At 35.5% G+C, this 18,067-nt stretch overlaps 1 protein-coding gene across 10 annotated transcripts in view; it reads right to left on the bottom strand.

The window, feature by feature from the left end:
• Positions 1-404: 404 nt before the first annotated feature.
• The window catches only part of ntm (neurotrimin), a 328,723-nt gene continuing 311,060 nt past the window's right edge, over positions 405-18,067 (bottom strand). For 3 of the 10 annotated variants that reach the window (XM_051909561.1, XM_051909568.1, XM_051909558.1), the window contains 6 exons: positions 14,790-14,921; positions 12,664-12,784; positions 10,799-10,950; positions 10,454-10,489; positions 4,154-4,231; positions 405-3,799 (listed from right to left, as the gene is read on the bottom strand). In XM_051909561.1, the coding sequence (XP_051765521.1) occupies positions 3,699-3,799; positions 4,154-4,231; positions 10,454-10,489; positions 10,799-10,950; positions 12,664-12,784; positions 14,790-14,921 (620 nt within the window). In that variant the 3' untranslated portion in view covers positions 405-3,698. The remainder of the gene's footprint in view (positions 3,800-4,153; positions 4,232-10,453; positions 10,490-10,798; positions 10,951-12,663; positions 12,785-14,789; positions 14,922-18,067) is intronic. The other 7 variants (XM_051909559.1, XM_051909562.1, XM_051909563.1 and 4 more) reach the window with 7 other exon arrangements.

Raw genomic sequence — 18,067 nt, 5'->3', positions numbered from 1 at the left:
ACGAGCCATGGCGCTGTCACACCACACAGAGTGAAAAATGCATTGCGGAGCAAAGAGGACACTGACAACACGTCGACAGACAAGACAGAACAGGTTACTTATGATATTAAACAAAACAAAACAAAATTATTTATGAACCGTTTTGTGGCTCTTTAATGTGTCGTGACAGATTGCTGTAGCACCTCAGCTTAAACGGCTCGTGAACCGATCAACTCTTCCTACTAGTTAATTTATAGCATCAAATAAACATGAATGAACATGAAAAGGAATGCTGTTTCAAACAAGTCCACTGAGGTTCGTCTTCTAACTCCTTACTGCTTTGTCGGACCAATGGCGGATTTGGCGTTATGATTGGTTAGATCGCTTGTTAATCAAATTCCCGGCGAAGGGTCAATTGTATAATATTTTTCAGGTTTTTTTTTTTTTTGATAGTTTATAAATTGTTTGGGTTTAAAAATTACTGTTTACATTTTCCTTTTTTTCTATCTGCAGAACCACAGCGCTATATGCTATACGTGACAGGCCAGCAGCCTTAGACCTGAAGTTAGGATGGAACTGTCCAGACAGCAACATAGTGTGGCCCAGATCTGGCCCACATCTGGTACATGTGGATTACACGCGGACCAGATGTGGGCCGGATCTATGCAGACACTATGTTGCTGTCTGGGTGATGGTTGCCTAACCCGCCCGAACCACTAACCCCATCTTTACAACTATAGGATCCACCATAACAAATATCCACCACTAAACCTAACCATAATGATGCTATAATCTCCACCCTGGTGGAGATGGTCTGAGACTGCTGGTCTGGCGCTGCTATTCTTAAACTGCTCTGTGGTTTTGCATTTGGTAAGTATTGCTTTAATTCAACTTGTTTAATGGCAGGTGCCATTGTGACAACTTAAACCATATTGTGACAACATGTCCTGCTACTGGGTCAGCAATTACAGTGGACACGTTCAATGGCTTTATTATTATTATTATTATTATTATTATTATTATTTTACTGTAGGCAAGACCTTAGGTATCTGGGGTATATACCTATATAGAAATGAAGAATATAAACCCTGAGAAATATTTAGGTAAAAAATTTGACAGTCAGCCCAGGTAACTTTCTCCTATAACACTGTTCAAACTGACATTTTCTGGTTCCATTATACTTGGGTGCAAAGTGGCACAAGACATTCATGCAAGCAGTGACCTTGAATTTAAATAAAAAGGAGACCATATGGCCATTCAGATAGGCCAAAGACATGACAGTTAATTATCCATCTATATATACAGTATATATATATATATATATACACACACACATATATGTGTGTGTGTGTGTATATGTATGTATAAACCAGTATTTCTTAAGAATTACAATTAGACTACAGACTGATTCTATTTAGATACAACATTTTATTATTGTAAGTCTTAAATATGAACACACCATCGCCATTAAAGGAAAAACATATGACGAAACAATTTCTTTACAGTACAAGGAGTTAAAATACTAGATTTGTTCCTCTCCAGGGAACCACTAGAGATCAGCGGAACAAACTGAACTTCTCCAGGCTGGTTGTTTTAATGGTTGAATGGTGGGATCAAAAAAAAAGAAAAAAAAGTCAATTCTTCACACCAAATTGGACAAACATATGAATTGCATTACAGCCATGCACAGACAAGCCCTGTGTTTCTGTTAATATAGTGCATCGATTGATCGCCCTCTTTTTGATCAGCCTTGATCCAAACTCTGTCTTCCTCAGAGGAAATCACAGACATTATCAGGAGGTGCTTCTTTTTGTGGTTTCAAATTTAAATGCAATGATAAAACTGTGGATTTCTGACTTGTCCGGTAAATCTCACTGATCTGTCTATATGTGAAATATGTGGACTGTTCTTAGTCTGGTTGTGTTCCCTATATCTTATAAAAAATAAACATAAAATGAAAAATAAAACCATGTTGAATAATACACCTTTGGGGCAAGAACACACACTGTCACCCATTAAACTTTGCACATACATGACATTTCCTTTCATTAACATACAACTTGTGCTTAAAATCCACTGATTTGTATCTGATATGTGGTTTTAAAAACATGATATTTAAAGGGATAGCTCATCCAAAAATGTCTGTCAACATAATCAGCTAAATAAGAAATATTTATTTATGATAAGTCAATCTCAGACTTCCATGGACAATTTTTTATTTTTATTTGGAGTGCCATGAGGGTGAACAAATGATGACAATTTTCATCTTTGGCTGAACTATTCCTTTAACCACATCGGAGATAAAATGGAAACATTAGGCATATATCCTATCAAACACTGCAACAAATCAGAAGAAAATCTTAATATGGATTTGAGGTCAACCAACACCTTAATACTGCGATGGTAAGTTTCAGAAACTATTCAAATCAAATCTCCCTTTTCCCCCCAGAATACGGATGGTAACAGGACATCTGCTCATGATGAGATGATGACGGGCAAATGAGTCGCATCTGCTTTTTCCAAAAGCACAATATTTAGACATCAGATTTCACAATGAGCAACTGCAATGAGCTTGTATCTACTATAACCCTTTGATTAAATAAATTACACAGCTTCTGAAAAAGGGAATAACAAAAATAGAAAACGTTGCATTGTATTAAACAGGTTCACAATTTTAGTAAAAACAAGTGTGCATATTTTCCCTTTGTACAAGTTAGATATATGCATATACATACAGAGATGTTAGCAGGAACGATGACAAGAAGTGTTTAAATAAAGAACATCTACGCGCCCGGTTTGGTTCGTATAACTCAAAATCTGGACAAAATTAAACAAAAATCCATTTGAAAAACTGCCATGGTAATAAAAATAACTTTTGATGTCAACAGGTATTAGCAGATTGCTCTTTGGGCTCTTAAAATGGATCCAAAAACCTGGTGTTACACAAAGCTCCAAATGTAACATTTTTCAACCTTGATTCACACATTGTCATCCCATATATACTAACATTACTCCAACATCTGATTTATTCCTTTGCGGTGTAAATAAATCATTTTATAGAGCTTTCGGTTCTGCATAGTCCAACTGTGCCGTTCTGGTCATCAAAACATAATCAAAATAAAACATACTGATATGTACTGCGTTGTTTTCAGTTGTGTGTGTTAAACGCTAAAATGCAGATTAGGAGTACTCAAAATGATACATGATGTGAATATTACAGAGCTAAAACGTGTCTTTTTTGCTGCTTATTTTGATTGGCTGTACAGTTATGATACAGTAAAAATATAGCGACAATTAAAAAATAACAAAAAAAAACATATGCCCTTCCTTATCGCATGCCTTTGACTTGAAATAATTATTCCCCAATCACACAGTATTATATATGAATTCTTAAGGGGTTGAATTAAAATGACAGTCACAAAAATAAATAAAATTAAATATTTAAAATTAGACATGCCTCTCTGTCATTTGATTTTACGGAATACAAAACTGTATTCGTTGGGGCAAAACAGTGTGATAATTAGCAATGTAAGAGAAGTTACATTATTAAACTCTATTATAAACAAAAGAAATGCATGATTACTGTATTAAAAGGAAGTACTTGGGTACCCCATGCACATTTTCAGGCATTTTTGGTAACCCATGCACGATTTGTGACTCCAGGATGAGAGCGATGTCACACAAACGCTGTTTTTTATCCACTGAAAACATCTTCGGCATCAAAACTTGAGCAAGAGTTGTAGAAGTACGATGAGAAGTAGACAGGTGGGTGTGAAGACCGTTGACGTGCCGCTGTTGCCATCCTGAACTGCTCCGGGTCCTAAAGCATTGAAAAGATTCACACGTGTCAGGCAAAACAGCTCCGGTCTCCAACTGTGCTGTAAACTGCCTCGTCTTTATTCTTGAGACTGTAACGTCGCTGAACTCTCACGTAGGGCGCTCACCTACGCATCTGCACTACTGATTTGATCTTACTTCCTCAATATTATCTTTTCTTCTTTTCGAAGGTGTCAGCTGTCAGCATTTTCTAGGTTTACAGCACTAAACCGCTATTTTCTAGTCAAGCAATTCTTGTTAAAATCTGTGTTAGTATATTATAGCAACTCCTCTTCATTGATGAGTTTGTAGTGATTAGTAGTTGAGTACTGTATTTAGTAGCTCATGTATCACAAACCTTCCCACAAATCATTGTTTTCAAAGGCTGTGTGCTTTAAATCGGATGAAGTCATTTCTAAAACAGAAGTCGTCTCCACTGGAAGAGAGATTATATAACAAAACACTTTATAGAAATACAGTACATGAAATATGAACTCAAAAAGATTAAGTAAATAATTTCCATTGGTGCTATTAGGCAAATGAGATATTTTTGCCTAAAAATATTCAGCAAGTCAAACTAGAGTATTTCTGGCATGGTTCTGCTGTGGTGCCGGGTCATCTAACTGGGAAGGAAGCGCTCCAGATTGGAAGATTAACATCTAAGCGAGGGTCTTTAGTGGTCACATTTGTATCGTAGGAGCATCTGTTCTCTTCATTTCAAACCAGCACATCCCGTCTCCCTGCGCTCACCATTATTACCCTACTGTACGGCGCATCCTTGACCAGTCAACCACTGAGGTCAGCTGTAATTGCGGTTGATTATAAACGGGCTAATCACTGAAGGTTCAGTTTACTAAGGGCAGAGGAGTAAAACAAGGCGCAAGGAAAACTGTGTGATTGTCATAGTAAAAAAAATGGGAATGAGAAAGTATGAATTACTGTAACTGCGCTCATCTGATGAAAACTATTGCACTCGTATTCTGAGATGACACTATTAAAATAATAATGATCAGTAAAAATACAAAAAGCGAAAGTTATATGGGTTAATCTCACGAAACCTGTCAAGAACGTGATCCTAAAATCAAAAGAAAAATATTTTAAAAAGAATTTTTTTGTATGAAAAAAAATAAGCAAGAATTAGTTTTAAAATAAATAAATATATTATTATTATTATTACCATTCAAAAGTTTGCAGGCAGTAAGATTTGAAAAAGAAAAAAAAAAAAGAAAGAAATTTGAATTTATTCTGCCAGTTTGCATTAAATTGATCAAAAGACATTTTACAAAAATCTTTTTTAAATAAATGCTGTTCTTTTGAACTTTCATCAAAGAAATGTTTCCACGATAATAAATCAACACAACTGTTTTCAACATTGATAATAAGAAATGTCACTTGAATACCAAATCAGCATATATGAATGATTTCTGAAGGATCATGTGACACTGAAGACTGGAGTAATGATGCTGAAAATACAGCTTTCATCACTGGAATAAAATACATTTTAAAATATACTGAATTAAACAGTTGTTTTAAATTGAAATAATATTTCACAATATTACAGTTGTTTTTTATTACATAAATCCAGACTTGGTGAGTAAATATAAAAAATAAATAAATTAAAAAAAACTTACCAACCCCAAACTTTTGAACAGTAGTATATAGATCTTAATGGTTCTAAAACATTAAGGCTTAATTTTCTTGCAAAATATACTTTCCGATATATTTTAATTTTGTTTTATGGTAAAATCTGACCTGGATATGGTTTTGTGAGATTCAGCTCTGTATTATGGTTTAGCAGGAGACATGTGGCTAGTTCTAGTCTTTGGTTTGTTACCTTGTCAAGAGCTTGGGACAGTCAAACAATCTCATTAAAACAAACATATGGTAACAACATCAAACGTGCAGTACACATTCTGTCTGACCTCCACTCTTCATCTTCAGACATGTTCAGTGTTGAAATGTACTGTATGTGTATATATATTTAGGGGTTGCACCGACTACTCAGTTAGACTTCAGCTGCATTTGTTCAATAGAGTGCAACAGTCAGGTTCCACAAGTAAAAATCCCATTCATTTTCTCCATAGAGAAATTGATTTTTTTTTGAACATATAAACCTTTCAAGCCAGACCTACCAAGCACTCCAAGGATGTGAAGTGATGAAATATGTATCAGTGAAGGCAACAAGCCAGTGTGATTCATCCTCATTTAAAAACATAATAATAATATTAATAAAGTCATGTTTGATAGTCAATTTCCCAATGAAGAACTACATTACTCACAATCCTCCTTGGATCTAACCATCATAAAGTATGGTTACCATGGAAATGAGATCCATGGCAAAAGATCTGATTAACAACCACCCACTTCCACGAAACACTGCGAATGACTTAATGAAGTACACTCTCAAAAATGATTTATTGAAAAAAGTTAATAGAATTTTATACTTAAAACTATTGACTAATTAAAGGGGCTATATGTAAGAAATTTCATGTATTAATGGCTTTTTATTGCCAATGTGTGAACAGCTTGTAATGAATCTTTAAAAATGAGAGCTTCCCCGACTTAGACAGATTTTTATGTGAAGGACTTGGGTCATTTTTGCCAATGTCAATGAGTTATTCAAAGAAATTATATTAATTCAAACTATAGTCTCACATAGCCAGATCTATAGTCTCAATTACACTTTATAATCAAACAATCATAACAGTGTAATTTTAATGAACTCATCTGTCAACATGATGCCGGTGAATTACAGAGCTGGTGCAAACATATCCAGATCGCTATAAACAGATGCTTTCTTAACTGCTGCTTTCCCACTGTCATTTTTTGGTGTGTGTTTATTTTATTATTTGAGAGGAAAGCGCCAAGCACATATTTACGTTCATCTAATTGTCGCTCTCAGCAGCGTGGATGGCGTCAGGATGTTCATTAACAGTATATCACTGCAAAGGTATTTTTTCTAACTTCTTTTTACCCCTAAGCGAAGAATGAAAAAGAACTGTGAAGTATTGTGGGGCATTGAATCATGTTCAGTCTCTTATATGTTACATGTGCATGAGTGTAAGCATGAGCTGTAAGTAGCTGGTTGCAGTTCACTTAATGGCCACCAGTGTCGCTAATAACAAGGTTTCTGAATTTTACATATAGCCCCTTTAATTATAAATTGCACTTTTTTTGAGTGTCTTCATGGGTTGCGTAGGTCATATAAAAGGTGCACTACTGTTATTGTCTTAGATTTTCAAATACTTTTTTTTTTTTGCTTGAACCACTATTACAATATTTGATTTAATCTCAAAGCTGGTCAGTTTGGTTCATGTCTTTAAACTCTTGATTGATTAACTTTCTGAAATCCCTAGGAAGAGAATGCCTGGGGTGAACACTTCCGGAACCAAGACCACTGAAAAACTTGGCAGTCACAGACTGTTACATCATGTGCAAATTATGCACATAAAATTATGTTTCAAGTATCGTGTACCATCGTTATCCTACACACACTGCACTGAACACTGTCCAGAAGCTGACAGAAACTATAAGCGAGTGTGAGGTGTTTTATACCCCGTTCAACACAACACAAGCAGCATGGGATATATTCTTGTTACTGAATGTCTACACAGTAAGGCATTGCGCAGTACACAGTGTAGGCAACTTCAATTATTAAAATATAAGCAATCTATTTTGTTTCTACAGTGTAGATATGGTGTTTGCCATGATAGATTTGGACTTGTCAGAAACTGCTGATGGCATGTGGCGAGTCATTTACATAACACAACAGACTAGTCTACTACTTTTCTGGCCAACTAGTCAATTAAAAAAGTAGTCATGCAACCCCTAGTATATACATATACACAAAAAGATGTAAAGTTTAATTAGTTTAATTTATTGAACAAGATTTTTTTCCACTCTTGGTGGGAACAGACATTTACAGAGCCCCTAAAAGGACATGGTAATGGAAAAGATATGAGATGGGAGGAAAAGATATGCTCACAAAGAACTAAAAAGTTTTGCTAGTGAACGCAAAGTTTCTCGGGGAAACGCAAAACATTTATAGCTGTCAATGCTATGTCAATGCTGCAAAATGCTGCAATGCTGCAGATTTTTTTTTTACCATCACCATGTCCCTTTAGGAGCTCTGTAGATATTTGATGTCTTTCCCTTTTTTGTTTCACATTTGGTGTGAAAGATCAGAGAACACCAATATTCAGTCCCAACAAAACAAACGTTATGTCATGGCATTAGTATGGGTGTCTATTAAATCCTTCTCTTTGATGGGCCTTTTAGACTGAAGTCTAATTTCCCCTGGATTTAGGAGAGTATGGTAGACTTTCTTTAGGGACAGCTATCCAATTATTCTGCAGCCACAGCTTAGAGTAAATCCTGCACAAGTGTAATTATACTAATGTGAGGTTCTCACAATCAAATTCAATGCAATTAATGACTCTCTGGAGAGGACATGGTTACCAATCCCACGCTTTTTTTAGGCCAGAGAGTGGAGAAAAGTTGGTCAGGACAAGATTTCTATTCTTGGCAGAGAAGAAAAATTAAAGGACAATACAAGGACAAATCAGTAACAACCATCAACAACATATGCAGGCGAGAAATGACCCCTTACAAAAAAGTAAGAAAGACCAGAGGCAATTATAACACACTAGATGTCTTCAATCACAAGCAAGTTAGAGTGATATTTATTCAGCATATGCTCAGTAAAATGTGCAATGGTTTGACAGAAAAATAAAAAGATGTTGAGGTTTAAAGGAGAATGTATTTTTTTAAAATAATTATTTTATTGACAGTCTGTAAGTAAACACATGCTAATATTTTGCTCAATTTCACATTTTATCTCAACTCTGCATTCAAGTAACCCTTGTTATAAAAACCTATGACTGAATTAAAAGGTTTAATCTTTTAAATATGTAATGAATATTATATTTTAGATTTCTATCTAGGTGAAGGTTGTTCTTGAATTAGCGGATAAGAAGTATTTTTTTGTATAAAATATTTCAAATAATATAGGTCTCACTTTGACCTTTTCTTTAAACACATTATTCAACATAGCTAAAAGAATCAGTACCATATAGTATGCAAACTATTATAAAACTGTATTATGCATTAAATCAAATTTTAGATTTAATGATTAATCTCAATGTGTGCTGTTATTACTGCAATTTTAACATGACTTCTTGTCTGAAATTCAATATGATCTTTCTCAATGCAAGCGTTTTAATGGTAGTATTAATGTTAGTACAGTTTTTATATCAAAAATATGGAAAAATTGTAGAACAAGTAAAGAATAAAATGTAAAATTGACCCCGGTCTCTCCTACTGTCTGTGGCAGTACCATAGTATAATGAGTTGATATATACCATGGTACTGTATGATTTATGTACCATAAACCATTGTGTATTACCATGGTTATTATCTCCAGGTAAGACCATGGCACTTTTTTGTAAGGGGCAAATGTACATTTAAGGAAAAAATAAAACTTCTGTCATCATTTCACCCTCATGTCATTCCAAACCTGACTTGCTACTATAATGATCAGGGACTGAAGCTTTCAGGCTTCAAAAATGATGCAAAAGTACCATAAAAGTATCATGGTGCATGTGTTCATATTTCAAGTGTTCTAAAGTCAAATGATAGATCTGCGTGAGGAACAGACTGAAACTGAACTGATAATCTTCACCTTCATTGAGCTGTTAACCAACTAGATCACAGTGTCAGTGAGTTTATCTTGAGGTCCAGTTCAAATGAATCATTCAGGCTGAATTTGTGAATCAAATCAAATGATTCATAAGAAAAATATGACTCAAAAGAATGTTTCTTTTATGATTTTGACCATTACTAATGCTCTCAAACTATGGTTTGACTTCAGAAGTCTTGGACTACAGCACTTTTAGGATATTTTCATGATGTTTTTTTGCATTCTTTTTGAAGGTTGAAAGCTCTAGTCCCTGTTCATTGTAAGTGCATTGACTAGAGAATGGTATTTCACTTTCTTTTTCTGTTCTGTGGAACACAGTATGAGTGCAAGTAAATGATGACAATTTTCCTTTAAGTACATTCCTCATCAACTGAGTAATAATGAAGCACTCACAATTCCACAAACATCAAAAGACATCATATGATGCAAACATGTACTTACAAACAGTGGATGAGAGCATGCATTGACATAATGAAGCCATGCCATGGTGGAGGAAGGTTAGACAGGAAAGAAAGTGACAGAAGAGAAAGAGAAACATGTTTAGGCTACAGAAAACAGAGACCCATTCATCAACCCACAGTGACTGAAGGCAGAATGAGGCATGTCAGTACCCCGCCAATCCCAAGCGGCAATTGAGACTGTCACTCAATGTGTTGAATATATTATTGACATTACAAAATGGGATTTTAAGCTAATAACCCCTTAATAGGAATAGCAAGTGGCCAATTTACAATCTGACAATCACATTCTGTCAGACGAGGCATGGCAATTATATTACCCTGTTCAAATCAGGGAAAATTTGTGAGTCAACCTCGCCGATAAACTATATCAACAACTTGGCTTCGTCACATTGCGGTTGATGTGAAAATAACCATGTTTGCATCTTCTTTGTGTATTAAACGCACTGGAACATGCTTTAGGAGGTGATCAGAACACCACATTCCCATGCACACTACTAACCTTGCAATAGCGTTGAACTAGTGGGTTCAATTATTTCTACATCAACAAAAAACAAACATAAAAACATGAATCAAAAGCAAATGAAGGAGAATCCTGAGATGGAAATCTCAAAGATTAATAGTTTCACGGGTCAGAAACTACCAAGTGGAAATTCATAGTGTTTACAGGAACGTTATCAGCTGGAAGTTCTGCTTTCGTTCAGCTTTGTTGAACGAAAGTTTAAGCAAAAAATGAGACATAACCATCTTCCAAACCACCATTTGTACATTAAACTAATCGAAGAATTGTGAAGAGGCCCCAAACAGTTTTAAAACTTGATCAAAACCATCAACCACTGAAACTTACCGTATAGGACGATGCTTGTGTTAGCGCTCCCAAGTTTGTTGATAGCGACACAAGTGTAATTGCCGTAGTCTGCCTCGGACACGTTGAAGAAAGTCAGCTTTGAAAGTGCTCCGGCATCCTCGATCTCTATGCCATCAAAGCCATTGAAGATCCTGGGAAACAGTCAGCAAATGGAGAGACTTGAATCAGCCCGGCCTTGTTTACGCTACATCAGAGCCTCCTTTGAAGCTTGAGGTTACATTTATGACAGCATCAACGTTTTCGGACGCAGATTGCGGCGGGCCTGGATACATTCAAAGGAGGCAAAACTGCAGGATTGAATTACTGGCAGTGGCACGCAGAGGGACATGCACACGCGCGCTTATGCACATTTAATTATGATTCAACATTGTGACAACTTATTCTTCACTTGACATCAAAGACAGTTTGAGAGAACATACTGAGACACATCCAGCCAAAGGCACTCAAATGTGAAGTATTTTTCCGTTGAAAACAGTGAATGTATGACAGCACATCTAGTCAGACATGTGCAGCTACTGAAATATATTTGTCCTTCACCTCTTAGTGTCACTATCATTATTATAAATCTGACATACTGTACAGCAAATACAATAAACTCTTGTCACTAACTAGCTGTTAATGTACAAATTGCTTAAAAAAAAAAAAAAAAAAAACTGGGTCACACTTTATATTAAGTGTCCTTAACTACTATGTACTTACATAAAAAAAAAAAAAAATGTTGGGTAGAACATACTTATTGCATTCATGTTGTATTGCAAAACACTTTTGTTGCTACTGAGGTGGGATACGAGTAAGGTTACGGACAGGTTTCATGGTATGGTTAGATTTAAGGATGGGTTAAGGTGTAAGGAAAGGGTTAACATTATAATATATATGTTTATATAATTACAGATGTAACTACAGTGGTTGCATTTTATTTTACATTATGTGCACTTTGTTGGTTTTAAAACAGCAAATAGGTTGTTTTAACCCAGTGGCTGGGTTAAATGTTTGCCCAACCTGCTGGGTAGTTTTATTTAACTCAACTATTGTTTAAAAAATACTGTATCGCTTGCTTAAAATGAACCCAAAGTATGTTGGAAATTAACTTTTATTAATATGTTTAATAAATGAACATTTATTAATAAGTTTAATGAATAATAATTAAACAATAAACATTTATTAAATTGCTTATTAATAAATATTTACCTTTTGATTATTATTGTTACCTCAAGTAATTATGTGTCTAATTTTTTAATTTCCAACCTATTTTGAGTTCATTTTAAACCTGCCATATAGTAATTTTTAAACAATAGTTGGGTTAAATAAAATCGCCCAGTACGTTGGGCAAACATTTAACCCAACCGCTGGGTTAAAACAACCCAGTCATAGGGTTTGTCCATTTTCAACCCAACTTAGGTTGTTTTTAACCCAGTATTTTTTAGAGTGTACTTACCCACAAAAGTACTGAGTAGTGTAAGGTAACTACATGGGTTAAGTTAAGGTTTAGGGGTAGGACAGGGTTAGTAGTTACTACAATTATTATTGTCATTACTACAATAAGAACATAGTATGTTCATGTGAAACAGGATAAAATAAAGTGTAAAATAAAGTGCTACCGATCTAATTATATGCAGGTATTTTTTAAAATATTAGTACAATGTAAAAACATGTAAGTACACAATAAGTGCTTTGTACCAAATGAATGATTTAAATGGCATAGTAGTTTAAGTCATATAACACAGTGGGATCAAAATCCAGTATTGTTATTGTAACCATTTATAATTCCATAAACTTCTAGGCTATGGTTTTATCCCAAAGAAAGGAACAGATGAAGCAGAATATCCTGAAGTGATATGCCATACCTCCTGTCATCTCTGTACCACTCAAAATCTGCCTCGGGTACAGCATCTGCCTCACACTCCAGGACACCTCTCTGACCCAGGGTCACGCCAACATCTCTGCCATCTGAAACACTGGGAGGGTCTAAACACACAAAACCACAAGAGAGTTAGTGAACTTCAGCATATTTACTGACCATCATAGGGCAAATAAATAAATAAATATTGTACACAAATTGAGGTTCAGAAGTCGTAAAACACAAGTAATGATGCTTTTAGGGGTGGGCGATATGACCAAAATTTTATATCACAATATGAATAATTTAATTTTATAATAACGATATCACAAAATAGTTATTTTTGATACCATGTAAACAGTCAGTGATAAAATAAGAACAAACAAACTAATTACAAGCATATAGGAAAACAAACTATAACAAAGACAATGAAATAGACCTACCTGAAAAACTTCAAGCACTAGAAAAAAGAAATACTACATAAATTGTATAAAGTAATCAAATTTATAAAAGAAAAAAAACACTGCATAGACTTGACTGTGTAAATTAAATATACATTTATTCTTATTGAAGTTACAAAAGTGATTTAGTCAAGAGCAGTGAGAAATTTTCTCTTTTGTTGTTTGATATAGTTATATCAAACAAAATTAATATAATTTAATATTAACAACACAGACGACTGCTGTCACTTTAAGACCAAATGCAAGGATCCAAAATACTGATTCATATACATACTCATAAGAATATTCATATTCTTTCTCTACTGTTTTATAATTACAAGACATAAATGACTGTGTTTACAAGGATACTCAAAAAGACAGGCAATTTGACACATAAGTGTGTGTATTAACTGTTCAAGCAACAAGGTGGCAAAAAAGAACTCAGTTCAGTACTCAGACACTCTACAGTATAAGCAGTGGCTTCATGTGCTTCATCTCTCAGACAGCGCTCAGAAACCATCTCTCAGACAGCATGCGCATACACTGAAATGAATGCTCTTTCACTGTTTATTGCACTTCAATGGTTTAAAATCACTTGTTTTTAAACCGCAATGCTTAGAGGGTTAGTTCACCCAAAAACGAAAATTTTGTCATTTAATACTCACCCTCATGTCATTCCAAACCCATAAGACCTTCGTTCATCTTCGGAACCCAAATTAAGATATTACATTTTTAGATACATTTTGATGAAATCCGAGAGGAAAATGACTCGTCCATAGACAGCAATATAATCACCACTTTCAAGGTCTAGAAAGGTCCAGACATTGTTAAAAAAAAGTCGATGTGACTACAGTGGTTCAACCTTGATTTTATGAAGTGACGAGAATACTGTTTGTGCACAAAAACAAAACTAACGACTTTATTCAACAATTTTTCCTCTTCCCTGTCTGTCTGTTATGCAGTTGCCGCAGTGAACGCATTGCAGAGCTTCAGTGTTTACGTCCGAACGCTGCTCCTGCGTCAGCATCACACAAATGCGTCGACTGCTCACGTGAACACAGCCTCAGTTCGGATGAAAATTGCTGAATAAAGTCGTTATTTTTGTTTTGTTTTTGCACACAAAAAGTATTCTCATCGCTTCATAAAATTAAGGTTGAACCACTGCAGTCACGTCGACTTTTTTAATAATGTTTTTAGCACCTTTCTGGACCTTGAAAGTGGTGATTATATTGCTGTCTATGGACAAGTCATATTCCTCTCAGATTTCATCAAAATTATCTTAATTTGTGTTCCGAATGATGAACGAAGGTTTTACGGGTGTGGAACATTAGGGTGAGAAATTAATGACAGAATTTTCATTTTTGGGTGAACTAACCCTTTAAAAACGCATGCAAATTATAAGCTTTTGTGACCGTGCAACACAGCAACGGTTTATCATGCCCACCCCTAGATTCTTTATTTTGCATTTCAAGACATTTCATTACAAACTTTATTAATATTTTAAATTTATTTAATAAAATCCTAAAAGTTTATGTATATTTATAGGTTTAAATAAATAAATACATTTTGTAAACAAAAAGTAGGTTAAAAAGTAATAAATTATTGAATTAATTTTAAAAAACAGTCTTTTGGGCATTTGTATGTTGCATATGTATGTGTAGCATATGTTGCTGTAAATTCATGAGACACTTACAATTGACTGTGAGCTCAACAGTCTGTGTGTCCACTGCAATGTCGTTCGCTGCGGTGCATTCGTACACTCCTGCTCTATATCTGCTGATGAAGGGAATCTCCAGAACCTCATTGTCTGAACCTAGGCTGTCATCTAGGAAAAAAAACATTAAAATATGATGTTATTATGATCTATATTATATTAAAGCTCTCAAAAAACAGGAGGGTTAAACAGCTTTACTCATGTTTCCTCAAAAGACAACTACAACAAAAACAAATGACTGTGATTGGTTGGTTGGTAGGAGTGTTAATCCTGGAACAACAAAGTGTTGGCTAAATCACATCATGCCCATATGTCTCATTATCACTGAAGAGCTGAAATGTTTCAGATTTTTCAGTATTGTCACATCCGTACTTTCTTGGGTACAATAAGCCACACTGTAGAGCATGTTGATGCCCTTCTATGCAAATTCAAACTTCATCTTCCCTGAAATAACGATGCTCTGATGTATTTATAGTCATTTGTGTCCTATTGTGGGAGAAGGCGACACTAGAGATATGAAATTCGATTCAAATATGAGTCTCTGTCTCTGTGCAGCTGCTTTGAAGTGTTCGCATACACACTGGAGTCAAACTGCTAAAACATACGCTACCTTTTCATGTTCACGAAATCCAGACTGGGGATAAAAAAAAATAAAAATAAAAATGTTAGTGGAAAGGGATCCTTGTGATGCAGCTCTCAACGTCAAGCAGTAATATGCGGTTGGCTTAAATAAATAAATATCGTCCCCAATGTAGTTTCTGACAGCAAAATAACACCGCATTCACTTAAGTATGTTCTGAAAGACAATGTCTTACACCTGGGAGAGGCTGTTAACGAGAAAGAAAGAGGCACTTCCTTTAACCTGACGAGGAGTGTCAACAGAGCGCTCTGGAGAAAGAAGCTCATTACCGTTCAACACCGTACACACCTCACTGTGCTGAAGAGCAGCTTGGAGTCTGCTCAAAAAGGGTCTTGTATAATTGTATTGTTAAAAAATTATTCAATTTTAAATTCAAACACTGAACTACACCTTCAAAACGAGCCAATTAAATCAAAAACCTTAAAATAGCACGAGCCACAAGCGAGCCACATAGGAAGAGTTTCGTTTTCATTCAAGATGCTCATTTTGATGTTTCCCACTGAAAAACGCACGTCATTGGAGCTGTATAGGACTGGGAAAGCTTTATGAAAAGCAAGCCATCGGCTTTGATACCCGGTCCAGCAGAAAGTAAATAGAAAGTAAATGTGGTGCTTTGGCATCAGGTGCATTGTGGACTGTCTTCCATCAAAGGGAAGATTGACAAAATGGGACCGTTTATTTCCATCAGGGGCTCGGGGTTTCACGGCTGCCATGGAGGATTGTATCAATGCGAAGTACTTGAAGACTGACATCTCAGGCTTTTTTCTTCATCAATACACTCCTGAAGCACATTCATTATGCATTTCTTATATAATGCGACTGCTTTTGTATATTCATGGCCCCTGATGGCATTATAAGCGTCAGTCAATAATGCGCACAGGGTTTGATTTGTGATATTATCACAAGTTGAAATCAAATGCCTCTTGAGCTGAAATGCTACAACGATCGTCCTGGGTGTCATAAAAAATAGAACAAGCACCAAGCAACTCTATTAATGGAGAATATAAGCCCACAGAAATTCAACAGGCTGCCCTCCACAGTCACATCCTCAGATAGAGCTTACTCACTGATGAATACTGCACAAAAATGACAACAGCTGTCTAAAGTCTGCCTAACAGATACATTTTGATGTTTATAAGGTACCAAGTTGATAAGTTGACACATTTTTTTTTTTTGTCAAAGTTTCCATGTTAGCTTAATCACACCTAATATTTAGATAGTTGTGACTGAGGCGCTTAGTAGCAAATTAAAGATTTAGATTTCCAGTTATTAAACAACTTAAATGTATAGATCATCAAAAAATGTTTTTTGTCCATATAATGAAAGTCAAAGGGATCCAAATCCAAAATCGGACTGTAGTGACTTTTAATGAAAGTTTTTCTAACTAAAACAAAAAATAAAATACAAAAAATATTTTTTGGAACATTTTTCAAATTATCTTCTTTTGTGTTCAATGTGTTGAATGACATGAAGGTGAGTAATTGAACTATCCTATACTTTTGAGCAGGCAGATATTCTATCAACAATGCCAAATGTCTAGGCTGCTTAGCTGAGTTTTTCCATGACAATTTGTTATTGTTGTATCAATTATTTCAGATAACCCCGCTGCAAAATTGCATGTAAAAACAAAGTGAACTGTGACTGTGAATGGATTTTATATTGATATTCAAAAGCATGACTATACGAGATAACAGGTAGGGCTGTCACACGATATATGGACATGACCTCGATACTTTTTGGTGACGCGATTTGGCCATTACACAAAAATGAATGTTACCAACATTTTGCCGATCGTGCCTCAGTCATCTTATCTGCTCTCCATGTCGGAGGCGATAGCAGGGCTCAGGCTGCTCCTTCATACACATAGTGGACATCGACATACACAGAAGGCGTCATTCGGGAAGAATAAGTTCTGATGCAAAATAAATGAGACAGCACGAAATGTTGCATGCTCACAGATAGCGCTAAGGCCGTTTGGCCATTCGGCAGTCATGGGTGTCTAGTTCATTTTCACAGAGAACGCGTTTTTGCATTCCACTGTGCTGTTTTTCTATGCAAACATGTGCTAGATTGACGAATTTGACCATTGCTCTCGTGTCTTTTGCAGCATGTTGTGCATGAAGCGATATTATAAACACGCATCGCTCAAGTTAAAAGAAGTTCTTCAACTTTTAAAAATCACGCCTCTAGAAAAATAGATTTAGCAGCAGATGTGGCCTGAGACATCTGTGCACCGTTGGCTGTAGTCAGACTCTTTCGAGTTCTACATGCTGAATTGGCGTGTGGCGCGCGAGAGAACTATGATTGGCTGTTCAGTTTAGTGAACAAGTCGCAAAAATAATAGCAAAACAGTGAGCAAACAAGTCAAGGCGGTACAGAGAGAAGGCTGTTCTAATTTTACGTCATGTACCTGGAATGTTTAATCCTCGAATGTTTAATATTAACATGAGCCGAGTTGAATATAGAAAGTGATCAGCATGTATGATATCCAAAACGGTAAGCACCCTCTGCTTTGTTTACAGTTTGTCTATCTGCAGCCTGCAGTGCCGGTCTCTCTTTCTGAATTACGAATATAGACAAATATATATGAAAAATAGTCTCCTTACACACAGGCGCA

The sequence above is a fragment of the Ctenopharyngodon idella genome, chromosome 10 (assembly GCF_019924925.1).
Source record: "Ctenopharyngodon idella isolate HZGC_01 chromosome 10, HZGC01, whole genome shotgun sequence".
NCBI classification, from domain to species: domain Eukaryota; kingdom Metazoa; phylum Chordata; class Actinopteri; order Cypriniformes; family Xenocyprididae; genus Ctenopharyngodon; species Ctenopharyngodon idella.
This window is presented reverse-complemented; position numbering and strand designations above follow the sequence as displayed.